The sequence below is a fragment of the Nelumbo nucifera genome, chromosome 1 (genome assembly GCF_055504915.1).
Source record: "Nelumbo nucifera cultivar China Antique chromosome 1, China Antique-T2T, whole genome shotgun sequence".
NCBI lineage: Eukaryota > Viridiplantae > Streptophyta > Magnoliopsida > Proteales > Nelumbonaceae > Nelumbo > Nelumbo nucifera.
This window is the reverse complement of record NC_142649.1, coordinates 93,486,984-93,500,375: the sequence shown is the minus strand read 5'-3', so window position 1 is coordinate 93,500,375 and position 13,392 is coordinate 93,486,984. Positions and strand designations below refer to the sequence as shown.

Sequence of the window (13,392 nt, the reverse complement as noted above, 5' to 3'; positions counted from 1 at the left end):
AGCATAATTGGTCCAGAATACAAACTCACATCCTCTGCATAAAGTTCGCATATGGGTTGCCGAGAATCCTTTAAAAGGGTAGGATGGTTATTTTGAAAAAAAATAATGCATCAATTGAATGTAGATTTTCTAAAAGTTCAGGGGAAATTTTGTTAAATGTTAAGAGGAGGTTTTTATGATTGTCAGAAACTTTAAAAAAGGTTTTTGCATATTAACCAAAAAAAACCCTCAGCTTGCCCCGATCTTAATCATTTAACTTTTGGTCCTTATGTTGGTGGTGATAAGTCACTTAACCCCAGACCGAAAGGGGTGATTAGTTAAATAGTTAGATTAGAAGGATTATCTTCGCATTTGATCAAAATCTTAGGGATGTACAAGTAATTTATCTACTCAATAATTCTCCAAAGAAAGGGAGCGGTAGAGCGGCCCCCTACGTGGAAAACACTGAGACACTACACTCTCCGTAGACCAACGTACATCTCTCTCTCTCTCTCTCTCTCTCTCTCTCTGAGAGTAACAGTTCGGAGTAGGTAAGAGTTACTGGATAAGGAGTTGTTTGATCACCTGCTGACAAACTGGAAGACCATCACAAAGCAAGTCTGCAAATTCAAGTTCATATCTCCATAAGTTCATTAGCTATGTTTCTCCAAAAGGTAGTCTTTATCTTCTAAATCACTTTCCTTTGGTTTCATAATTTCCTGAAAATTTGTATCCTCTTCCGAGTTTTGGGGTTTCCGGAATTTGCCACAGTGGGTTTTCATTTGGTATGGCAGGCATGGAGATCGACGGCTTTCGGTGTTTGGGGATACTTTAGCTTCACAAAATCTGGCTTCATGTGAGTTGGAGTGAAATTGTTCTGTTCTTTTCATACTTATCACTTGTAAACTTCCGTGTGCTTAATTGATTGTTGAATTGAAAGCTGTCTGTTTATTGTTTAAGTGGAGATACATGTTTGCACTTCATCTTTTATTTTTTCTGGACTATATCTTGGTGGTTAACTCTTCTTTGACCAAGAATATTTCATTGATGTTACTAATAACCACATTTGTCAACCCATCAGCATTTGCCGTCATACACGACTACTAAAGGATGTAAGCATAGAAGTAATGATTTGATGGCTGGTTTAGAAACCCAAAATTGTGATTATAAAGAAAAAAACATAGCAAAGAAATGAGATAGCTGGCATGGAGGAAGAGAAGTGGAGTATAGAATTCTAATTACGCAGCAAATTAAGTACATAATAGGCAATGGGAATTCAACCTATTTATGGTTCAATAACTGGAACCCTTAATGGATAGATGTGGTGACCATATAAGATATAATGCAGGATTAATACAATGACTAAATTGAGTTTGGTTTTGAATGATAGCGAATGGAATCCATGTCCGGCCTCCTCTCCTTATATCCTTCAAGCTTGGGGTGTTCTCACCTCTATCTCTCATAGACACCAAACTGAAGACCTTATTTCATGGATGACTGTACTAATGGGGAATCTCCACTCGTCCTGATTTGTACCATATAAGAAGCCACATAAATAAAGTGCCTTGGATTGACTTAGTTTCATTCAAATATTACATTCACCTGAATACTTTTGCCCCCTGTTTGTCCTCAATTCTCATGCAAAACATACAAGTTCATTTCAACATGTCTTCTTCTAGCTGCACTTTTGCTTTAATCACAAGGACATTTGAATTACCCAATTAACTGATGAGAAGGAAATGGTAAGGAGAGGCAACTTAATATGAATTCAAAAAATAACTGGGTGCTCTCTTTGATTCCCATATTGGCTTTCTGTTGCGTGGTCTGCCATATATGGTTAGAGTACAACTCACAATCATTCTCCTAATGAACAAATACAAGTGATTCCATCTTCTTCAAAGTCGAATTTTAGGACAGACAGAGAAACATCTAGTTGAATAACCTTGTCCAAGTTTTTCTCTATTGCAATATATTGTTGGTGCATGGAACATTTGAAGATGCATTAACCAAGGAATCTCCAATAACTAGGTGTAAACATTTAAATGCCTCTATTTACTTACTTTTTTATTTGTCTAGGTTCCATGTTCTTCATTTTGCATGACTCCTTTTGATTGTTTGAATGATTTGGATCATTTTGGAGCTTCCTTAATAGCCATGATGACTTTGCTTTGTGATTACCCCTTGGTTTTTATTTATCTTCTAGGCATCTCTTGTATTCTTCTTTGTAATATAAATTGGTTAATACACCAAAAGAGAAAAGAACAAGGAAGGAAAAAGCTGGCATAGTTTCTCTTGTTACATTTATGGTCAGCATGTGTTGTGCCAAATAATGATCCAATCAGACCACTATTAGTTGAGCTGTTGACATCTTTATTCTTTTATGTGCCATGCATAACAGCTTCATTGACCTTTCTAGTTCTTCACCTAAGCTTTATTGTTGTTGTTATCCTTCCTGCTGTTACTGAGGGGCCTTTACTTGGTGTAATGGTAAAATTTTGGGCTGTCAAACATGAGAACACAGGTTCAGTGTGAGAATGGCCACTTTTGTGTGGAAAAAAAATGCCAAAGGCTAGGATCATATCCAGTCCATCCCTCCCAATACCCCGGATAACTGGGACAACATTGGATAATGGCCTTTTTGGCCTTCATGCTGTTAACAAATGACTATGTAGCTGGTTCCCACTTCCCAAATCTCCACTTTGGGGTGTTCATGAATCTACCCATGTATAGTTGTTGAGAATGATATCCTGCTTCTGGATTTTTTTGTTTTTCAATTGATAACAGTACAATTTTATTCATTGATATGAAAGAATGTTATATGTATATAATACATTTCATTGATGTTAGGCTAGCCCTCTCTACGTAACTCCCATTGATTCAGCAAAGCAAAAATAATTACATTAGTAATTCCATACAAACTTTCCCTGTTGACCCCTTGCCATGCAAGTGAATCCACTACATTGTTTGCGGATCCATGTAACCGTGCTCTGTGACTAGTAAACGTCTGAGTTGAAAATGGATGCCATCAAGGGAATCATCTAATCATCTAGTATTTTCTTGTGTTATAACTATTTTCCAGGGAACACTCAAAAAAATTTAAAGCAGAAGATATGCAAACACATATAGAAGGGAAAAACTGCATAGTTACAGGAGCAAATTCTGGGATTGGCTATGCAACTGCTGAGGCTCTTTCTTCACGGTATTGATTTTTTATGTGAATTCCAAATTATTCTCTTCTGTCAAACATATTTTTCTAATAAACATATATTCATCCTTCTCAGTGGAGCAACTGTCTATATGGTATGCCGTAATAAGGATAGGGGAGAAAATGCTCTATCTAAAATTCAGTCAACAACAGGCAACCCAAATGTATACCTGGAGGTATTTTGATTCCTTTCATTCTTGTGGATGTTCTTTCAGGAGCTTTGTGGAACCTAGATCTGTTATTATAGTTTTGGATATAACTGAACTTTTCTTGTCCCTAATACTTAATGATCTTTAACATGATGACCAGGTAATAATATTCTTTTTATTGCATTTTAAGTTTAAATTATTGTTTCCATTTTGTTATTATAGGTATGTGATCTTTCATCTGTCAATGATATCAAGTCATTTGCATCCAGATTTTCATCAAAGGATCAACCAATTCATGTCTTGGTAAGATTTTACAATATTATTCTGTCATTTATATTCCTTATGCATGATTTTTTTTGTAGTATGCACATTTTGATGAACATATGATATTCTAAATAAATTATCCTGGTAATTGAGATGTAATGTTTGATACTATGGCATTGACTGATTCAAATTGAGCATTGGCTTTGAATTGAGAAACCATATGTGGTGGAAGGTTTGTGCTAATGGACAGGTTATTGTCAAAAACATTTCTATATTGCAATTATTAGAATTTAGAAACCAGGTTAGGCAGTCTCAAATTAAAGGAGTTAATGGTACACCTCGAAGAGTGGAACCTTTTGAATGGTTGTTGTAATGTGTAATAGATCTGAGGAAGACCTTAGGAACTTACTCAGCACAAGGTGGTCTTTGATCTCTTTAAGCATCCAAAATTCTGTCCTATGCATCCTTATGAGATTATTTTCTCCACGGTTATCTTCCAATGGTGGAAAGAGATCAAAATTTTGTGTTGTACCATTGTCTTTGAATTCTTCTGTGGTATTTGAAATTAAAGAAATAGGAAATTTTTTGAAGGAAAACATCACAACAAAATGTTAGTGATTTATATAATTATATATGCTTAATGGAAGTAGATTGTTTGTTCATGCACCACAAAGTTGAAGACTTATCAGGGGTTCATTCAGATATGATTTTTGAGCTACACTTCAAATTGTGTCAGATGATGTTTAAGATTTGATTGTAGTGCATTTCTCGTTTTGTATCTAGTTGAGTCGCGTATCTTTCTGTTATGATTCGGCCTGCCTTGGAGTTCTATTTGTCTGAGATCGGTTATGTAGAAAGAGGTAGAAAGGTGGAAGAAAGAGAGAAAGAGAAAAGGAGAAAGTCTGGTTCGAACTAGAAGTCTCAAGAACATAACTCCCATTCGGCCAGACAATGCTTTATATTATTAAATAATTGAAAAGACATATGTGCCCTTATTTAAGGAAGGAGCACTGGTTCTAACACAACATTACAGATCAACAACCATAATATGGGTATAAGGACAGAAATACCCCTACGCTAACACTCCCCCTCAAGCTGGTGAGTATATATCATATACTCCCAGCTATACTCCCAGCTTGTTACATATGTAGTCCACTCTTCCCTGACTCAAGCCTTTTGTAAATAAGTCAGCCCACTGGTTTCCTGTATTAACATATGTAGTGTCTAGCTCTCCATTCAGCACCTTCACCCTCACAAAGTGACAGTCAACTTCAATGTGCTTGGTTCTTTCATGAAACACCGGATTAGAGGAAATATGAACTGCAGCCTGATTGTCACAATAGAGCTTCATTGAAGTATTGATGTTGTACCCTACTTCCTGTAGAAGGTTCCTTAGCCACACTAATTCACAAGCAGTGTGCGCCATAGCCCTATATTCTGCTTCTTACTTTTCCATGTCACCAGGTTACCTCCCAGGAAAGTGCAATAGCCTATGGTAGACCGCCTATCAGACATAGAACCGGCCCAATTAGCATTAGAATACCCTTCTATTTCAAGTTTTCCGCCACTCTTGTATATCAGACCGCGACCCGGAGCCCCTTTTAAATACCTCACAATTCTCAGAACTGCATTCCAATGAGGAATCAGAGGTTTCTGCATGAACTGGCTTACCACACTAACCGCAAATGAGATGTCTGGTCTAGTAATGGTTAGGTAGTTCAGTTTACCCACAAGTCGTCGATATCTGCCAGGGTCTTCAAACACTTCACCCATATCACTACTTAGCCTGGTATTTGTGTCCATAGGTGTTTCAGTTGGTTTAGCACCCAACAAGCCTGTTTCTTCCAGCAAATCAAGAACATATTTCCTCTGGCACAGATTAATACCATACTTGGGTCTTGCTACCTCTATCCCCAAGAAATATTTCAGTTTACCAAGATCCTTTGTCTGAAAATGATCCTGTAGAAAAGTCTTCAACCTGTCAATGCCCATTTTATCATTCCCGGTAATAACAATATCATCTACATACACCACCAATAGTATTTTTCCTGCCAAAGAGTCATGACTGAAGACTGAATGATCAACTTTGCACTGTTTCATACCAAACTTCTTTACTACCTCACTGAACCTACCAAACAATGCTTGAGGAGACTGTTTAAGCCCATATATAGCCTTCCTTAGTCTGCACACCTTACCATCCTCCCCCTGAGCAACAAATCCTGGAGGTTGCTCCATGTAGACCTCCTCGAGTAAGTCACCATGCAAAAAGGCATTCTTGATATCAAGCTGATATAGCGGCCAACCATACATGGCTGAAGAGAGATCACAACACGAACTGACCCTATCTTAGCAACCGGTGAGAAGGTCTCTATGTAGTCAATACCATAGGTTTGGGAGTACCTTTTTGCAACCAATCGCGCTTTCAGGTGTTCAACACTACCATCAGGCAGATACTTAACCGTATAAACCCATTTACAACCAACAACTTGCTTCCCAGGAGGAAGAGCGGTGAGGTCCCAAGTGTGATTATGATGAAGGGTAGAGAGTTCTTCCATCGCTCGGCACCACCCTGAAGAGGCAAGGGCTTCCTGGACATCCTTAGGGACAACAACTGATGATAACAAGGTGACAAACTGGCGATGGGAGGCGGAAAGGTGAGTAAGTGAAACATAATTAGAAATAGGATGAAGGGTGCAAGTACGTTTACCTTTCCGCAAGGCAATGGGGAGATCAAGCTCAGATGCTGAGTGCGGGTCTGGTGCCGGATCTGTCGACGGAGATGTAGCCGGAGTAGTAGTAGTTGGTACGCGTAGGCGATGTGTGTACACATGACAGATAGGTGGGCGTTCAACAAGTGATGGCACCGGCGGCAAGGGTTTGGTCACGGCTGGAACAAGGGGAAGAGGGTCGGCAACGGGAAGTGGAAGAGGATGAGGTGATGAGGAGGAGGAAGAAGCATCACCGGACCCCAAAAAGAACGGAGTAGACTCAAAGAAGGTGATATCAGCACACACAAAGGACCGTCGAGAGCTAGGATGGTAACACCTATACCCTTTCTGGGTCCGAGAATAGCCAAGGAAGATGCACTTGAGAGAACGGGCATCGAACTTGTCATTCCCGGGACCTAGATTATGGACAAAGCAGACACACCCAAATACCCTAGGCGTAAGAGGAAACAGAGACAAAGCGGGAAACAAGACCGTAAACGGAGAATGACCATCAAGGATGAACGTGAGCATCCGATTAATCAGAAAGCAAGAGGTAAGCACTGCATCACTCCAAAAGGGTTTGGGAACATTCATGTGATGCATTAGGGATCGTGTTGTTTCCAGGAGATGGCGATTATTTCTCTCAGCCACCCCATTTTGTTGTGGGGTGTAGGTACATGAGGTCTGATGTATAATGCCGTGTTGGTCCAGGTATTCTTGAAATGATGAGGATAAATATTCACGGCCATTATCAGAACGGAAAACTTTAATGTGGGTACCAAATTGATTACGAATCTCAGCATAAAATTTCTGAAAAATGGTAAACAATCACTTCTTTCTTTCATTAGATAGAGCCATGTCATCCTTGAAAAATCATCTACAAAAATGACAATATCTATATCCATTATATGACATCACTTTATAAGGACCCCAAACATCGGAATGAATCAAAGAAAAAGGACTCGACACATGGTTATCAACCCTAGAACTAAAGGGAACACGATGGTGTTTCCCAAACTGACACGACTCACAATCCAAAACAGAAAGTTGACTCAAAGACGGAACCAAAGACTTCAAAACTTTTAGCGACGGATGACCAAATCGGCAGTGCCACTGGAGAGGAGAAAGGGATGAATGGAGAGTTGTTGAAGTTCTGCCACCACCGTCAAGATAATACAGTCCACCAGCTTCATGCCCTCCACCAATCTTCATCCCCGTCTTGAGACCCTGAAAAACACACATAGAAGGATAAAAGGTAATGGAGCAGTTAAGTGATTTGGTCATCTTACTAACAGACATAAGATTAAAAGGAAATTTAGGAATATACAAAACTGAGGAGAGGGATACAGGGTCTAGGTCAACATTACCAACATCACAAATTGAGGATGTGGAACCATTAGCAAGGGTGACAAATTGTGATGTTGAGCAATGAGATAAGGAAGAAAACACACCTGGAGTTCTAGTCATGTGACCGGAGGCTCCAGAGTCAATGATCCAAGGATTGGGTGTGGATGCCAGACAAGCCATACCTGAGTGAGCGAAAGTCGACGTGTTCTACTGTGATTGGATAAACCTCTCATTCATCACGGGGAACACTCACCATCTCCTTCACGGGACCATCTGTGGATGTAGGAGGTATCTGATCAGATGAATGATTCTCCTATCTAAAGCTGGAACTGGAGTCACTAGTCGCGACATGATTGGCCCAGGTTGAGGGTGGACCATGTAGATCATAACAATAGTTAATGGTATGTCCATCCATACCATAATGAGTGCACTTCCTTGGGCCAGAGCCACGTCCTCTACCACGGGCTCCCCCTGAATCTCTGCCCCCAGTACGACCACCACCATGATTATAAGTAGGCCTACTATTGCCACTTCGGCCATACACAGGACCACTACTACCACCACGGCCAGACTGAACTCCCCGAGCTCCACCTCTAGCACCACTGCCTCTCGATACAGCAAAGGCAGATCTATCGGAGATATTAGAGTTCTCAGTAGATCCGATAGAAATCCTCCAGAGTCGAGCAAATACCTCTTCTAAAGAGGGGAGAGCTGATCCTCCTAATATCTGAGCCCGTACTGGTTCATATTCAGACTTCAGTCCCACCAAAAATCTAGTCACATCAAGCTGTTCTCTCTGTTGTTGCTGAATCTTGACATCAAAAGTGAGAGGGTGATAGACATTCAACTCATTTCGTATGTTTCTCATGCTGGCATAGTACTCCTCAAGACTCTGATTGCCCTGTTGTAGATTAAAGTACTCCTGATACAGCTGATATACTCTGGTTGTATTGTCCTGTCCCGAATACAATTTCTTTGCATGGTCCCACACATCTTTGGCAATGTCAAGAAACATGAAGTTTACAATAATCCTAGGTTCCATACTATTCCACAACCATGTGATGATCTGAGCATCCTCTTGCTCCCAGTCTTCATATTCGTGAGAGTCAGCGGAGGGTTTCTCCTCTCTTATGTGTTTTACCTTCTTCTTTGCCTTCAGAAAGACTTCGACGGATTTAGCCCAAGGCACATAATTCTCTCCATTTAGTTTAATGAAGGTCATCTGAACATTCAGGTAGTTAGGCACCATCACATTAGGTTTACAATCACTGTTATCTCCCATTCTGTTATCACCGATTCTGCACACTTGCTGAATTCTATTACCACTGAATTCTGCACACTGCACATGACTAGATCACACTCGTCACACTGATTTCAACACTTGTTGTTGCTGAAAAGTGTGCTCTTTACACCACAAACCCTACTCCTACGGCTACCTGAAATCTCACCACTATATGATCACAACTCTCCTTCGAAATATACAAAAACAGCATAAACCCTAGCACGCTACTGTCTGAAACCCCAGCATATGATCTGAAACACACTTCCTATTTGATCTATAACAGATATCATGCACAGAAATCTCTTACCTTATCACTGAAGGAACAACCACACGAGCAGGAAATCAGTCCACACAAGACAGCCACTGCACCACACAGATCGGCCCTCTATTCTTCATCGATTAGGGGAGGGTGATCTTAGAAACCACAGCAACCGACCATACAAGACCCGAATGGAGGCATAGAAACCTCAAGGGAAGAGGGCGATCACTCCTTTTCAGCCCTTTCTCTTATCTCCAGTTGAATGCAGAAAAATCAAGAGAAACTCTAGATAGGGTGCGCAGAGAATAGAAATCTAGGCAGACAGAAATCTAGGAAGATTCAAGTTGCTCTGATACCATGTTATGATTCGGCCTACCTTGGAGTTCTATTTGTCTGAGATCGGTTATGTAGAAAGAGGTAGAAAGGTGGAAGAAAGAGAGAAAGAGAAAAGGAGAAAGTCTGGTTCGAACTGGAAGTCTCAAGAACATAACTCCCATTCGGCCAGACAGTGCTTTATATTATTAAATAATTGAAAAGACATATGTGCCCTTATTTAAGGAAGGAGCACTGGTTCTAACACAACTTACAGATCAGCAACCATAATCTGGGTATAAGGACAGAAATACCCCTACACTAACACTTTCTTTGCAATTTAGATAACAAAAGCATGCCTGATTTCATTTCAACTACATTATCAAATTCACATGCTTGTGTAGGGTTGGGTAACTATAACTATGTCAATTCTGACAAGTCTCCCAAGCAAAGTTTTTACTTGCCTCTTTATTTCAAATTACTATTTTCTGTATGGAAACTTTGGTTTCTTTACATCCTTTCTTTTTTTCCTTCTATATTTTTGCAGTGTATTTCAATACTTTCCTCAGTATGATATTCACTCGGTACAATGAATCTTTAAATCTAGTGAACTGATATTTTGCTACATACTTGATGAGAAGTCTAATATTGACATACTTTGTTTCATTTAGGTTAACAACGCCGGTTTACTAGAGAATGACCGTATTACTACCCCAGAAGGGTGCATCCTTCTTCAAATAATCACCTTTGTTTTATGCATTTTCCCCACAATATGAAGTTGAGAAATGATCAAATGTTGCTTATATTTGCAGCTAGATTGATACCTTGCCTTAATTTTGTTTTTCCTGTTGACTGTATTTTCCCAGACTGGAGTTAAATTTTGCTGTAAATGTGATGGGTACGTATGCCATGACAGAATTGATGTTGCCAATGCTGGAGAAGGCATCTCCTGATGCTCGAGTCATAACAGTCTCCTCAGGTGGCATGTACACAACGCCTTTAACCAAAGATTTACAGGTAACTCATGTAGTGTATATTATGAGTTATCAGAACTCTGCCTCCCATTGCAATTAACTCAGGTTTTATGCTTCTATTGTGCAGTTTAGTGAAAGCAAATTTGATGGGATCCTACAGTATTCTCGAAACAAACGGGTTCAGGTCAGTAGAACTAATATTCACTAGATAGCATGACTGCAAGAGCAGGACAATTTTCTTTTTTTTTTTTTGAGAAATTGATTCTCTACTCTGATTATTATTAAATTTTTTTAATTGCTTTTTTACAATGGTACATTAGCACTTCCTTATATGTGGAGTAGAAGTACCCTTAAAAAAATTATTTATCTAAGAAAAACTCATGCACCCAGGCTGGAGGGTTACTAAATAATCCAACTAATAAGTTCGATTCCTTACCCCTGTATGCCTAAGAGAGGAAAACACTTGAAACTTTCTGATCCAATGACTGAACATCGGATGCATAAGTAAACAATTATCAAATTTATGATTCTTATTGTCTGGACCCAATATTCTTGTTGATTAAAATTAAAAATACCAAAAATCATAAAAGAGAAAAATAGAAAAGAAATCCATTTTGCCAAGTTTTTTCACTTCCCAAATCATATGAAGTTTAAAATAAAAATACGGATTATTTTCTTGACAAGCTCATCCTTCACGAATTATCATTTCTTTTGTAGGTAGCATTAACGGAAAAATGGGCAGAAATGTACAGTAAAACAGGTGTTGGGTTCTACTCAATGCATCCAGGTTGGGCCGAGACACCTGGTGTAGCGAAAAGTATGCCTAGTTTTGACAAAATGTAAGGAAAATCTCTTCGGTATATTATTTTCCTAGAATCACATTCTCCCTAATTTCAACATTTCATATTAATTCTCCCCTTTTAAATCCTCCCGGTGTATTGCAAAATAAAATTACATCATTTTTCCCAACCAATTCCATGCTTTGAAATTGCTTCCAGGTTATCGGGAAAACTTAGAACAAGTGAGGAAGGTGCTGACACAGTTATTTGGCTAGCTTTACAGCCTAAAGAAAAATTGGTTTCAGGTGCACTATATTTTGATAGGGCTGAAGCGCCCAAGCACTTGCTATTTGCAGGGACAGAGGGTTCCCATGCTGCTATCGATTTCATTATGGACAATCTTCGTTCCTTGTGTAGTCTTCCTTCATGAATTAAATTTTACTTAAGGAAAGAAAATAATGAAACATGTTTTTTTTCTTCGAACTTTGGAATCATGTATAAGTTAGAGTTGGGCATTTTTATGCTATTCAATATAACAACCGAGTTATGTATCTATTATATGAAAAGATCAAGGGATAGTTTGGGTGAAAGCTCATTTTCATTTCGGTAAATGATTTATCTAGGTAAATGCACTTGTTCGGGCAAGTGTTTGTTGGGAAACGCTTATCTGGATAAGAGCATTTAATAGTATTCTTTTATTCTCCAATTAAAGGTGTATAGTGATTGATTTATGATTTATCCAAAAAAGTGGTATTATTTAAAGGATAATATTGTCACGTGCATCAACAAGTAATTTATCCTCTGACGAGAGGATATAATTTGCAGTAAGAATGTTGTCACGTCTTTTTTCTGTAACTGAGCTATGAGTTCATTATGTGACAATTACCAGTTGTGCAGATTATATAATTTGCAGTAAGAATGTTTTCAAATTAAATCATGGTTAAACGTCAGTTGGGTAACGTGATATAGTATACTATACAACAGGTTCATACTCAGGCATGTCAGGCATTATAATAATGAATTTTTGGACTGAGGATCTTATTCATGGGTGATTGCCTGTATGAAAAAGCATCCCATGTAAATGCGATGATTGAATAAACCTTTGCGATGATCACCTAGTATGTACCTGGCTCATTCAGTTGTTGAGACATGGAAGGACTGAACTATGAATGTTACTATTGCCGTCAGCTTTCCTCAATGTGCAAAAAGGTCTATTATCACCCAAGGTTCAAAATATTGATTACGCCAATAGAGGCCCATCGGTAGTTTTTTTTCAAATTCGGTTCAGAGAGGCCAGTTTAAGGTCCATCCACCCCCTGAATCAGTCAAAACCCCAATACACCCTAAATAGTCCTAGATACAATACGTATTGACCGATACTTATCAATATTTTGAACCTTGTTATCACCTAAATAGTCCTAGATAAAGGCATTCTCTCCTACTTGAAAATAAACCCAAAGCTCGCATACATTGTGAATTGATACAAATCATCGAGTTGACAAATGAACATTCAATGACCAACATTTATAGAAGAAATTATTAACCACATAATTTTATAGATAAACTAGGATAAAAGAAAAGTTCAAGCGTACGATAGTTACAAAATTTGTACAGAAACTTTCACACAATTGCCTGCTCACTTGTGAAAAAGGCAACCAAGGATGCTCGGCTGCATATTCCAAAAGCCTCGATTTTACCTGTATTACACAAACTTCAGAGTATCTCAGTATGATTTTCAACCTCATTCACATTTCTGCGCTCTCCTGCCTGTGAGCCAAATATGTGGATTGTCAGCAGAAATTTCATACACAAACAAAGGTACACAGTTAGAAATCCATTCCTGTCAGTTGAAAAGGAATCAATTGGCATCAAGAACCCCAGTGGTGAAAATATGAAATATATTTATGATATATATCTTATATTTATATTACATAATATTGTTTATCAACAGAGGATGGGCCTAGGCACAACTGTTGGGTTGCTCTATTGCGACCAAGGTTCAAAGTATCGATACGGTACACCCCATATCGGGCGTATCGTATCGTATTGTATCTTTTGGTCTTGATACACCTATTTACAGGTGTTTTGGGACCCCCATTTATTTCAGTAAAAAAACACTTAAAGATCATCTCCA

The 13,392-nt window shown here is 38.8% G+C and overlaps 2 protein-coding genes across 8 annotated transcripts in view; one reads left to right on the top strand and one right to left on the bottom strand.

Moving 5' to 3' along the window:
• The first annotated feature begins 424 nt into the window (after window positions 1-424).
• LOC104605506 (NAD(P)-binding Rossmann-fold superfamily protein) lies at window positions 425-11,848 on the top strand. The gene is made up of 10 exons (XM_010270302.3): window positions 425-653; window positions 774-835; window positions 3,059-3,178; window positions 3,261-3,360; window positions 3,556-3,636; window positions 10,177-10,226; window positions 10,372-10,522; window positions 10,607-10,663; window positions 11,197-11,318; window positions 11,478-11,848. The coding sequence occupies exons 1-10, from the start codon at window positions 639-641 to the stop codon at window positions 11,686-11,688; spliced, it is 969 nt and encodes a 322-aa protein (XP_010268604.1). The 5' UTR covers window positions 425-638; the 3' UTR covers window positions 11,689-11,848.
• Window positions 11,849-12,700: 852 nt separating this feature from the next.
• The window catches only part of LOC104605504 (tRNA(His) guanylyltransferase 2-like), a 48,693-nt gene continuing 48,001 nt past the window's right edge, over window positions 12,701-13,392 (bottom strand). For all 7 annotated transcript variants that reach the window (XM_088888980.1, XM_010270300.3, XM_088888967.1 and 4 more), the window contains one exon: window positions 12,701-13,025. The gene's annotated coding sequence lies outside the window, so the exon portion shown is untranslated. The remainder of the gene's footprint in view (window positions 13,026-13,392) is intronic.

Excerpts from the sequence above, each read along its gene's own strand:
- LOC104605506 (XM_010270302.3), top strand. Across the intron at positions 3,361-3,555 it reads ACCCAAATGTATACCTGGAG|GTATGTGATCTTTCATCTGT; the intron begins GTATTTTGATTC and ends TTGTTATTATAG. Across the intron at positions 10,227-10,371 it reads CGTATTACTACCCCAGAAGG|ACTGGAGTTAAATTTTGCTG; the intron begins GTGCATCCTTCT and ends GTATTTTCCCAG.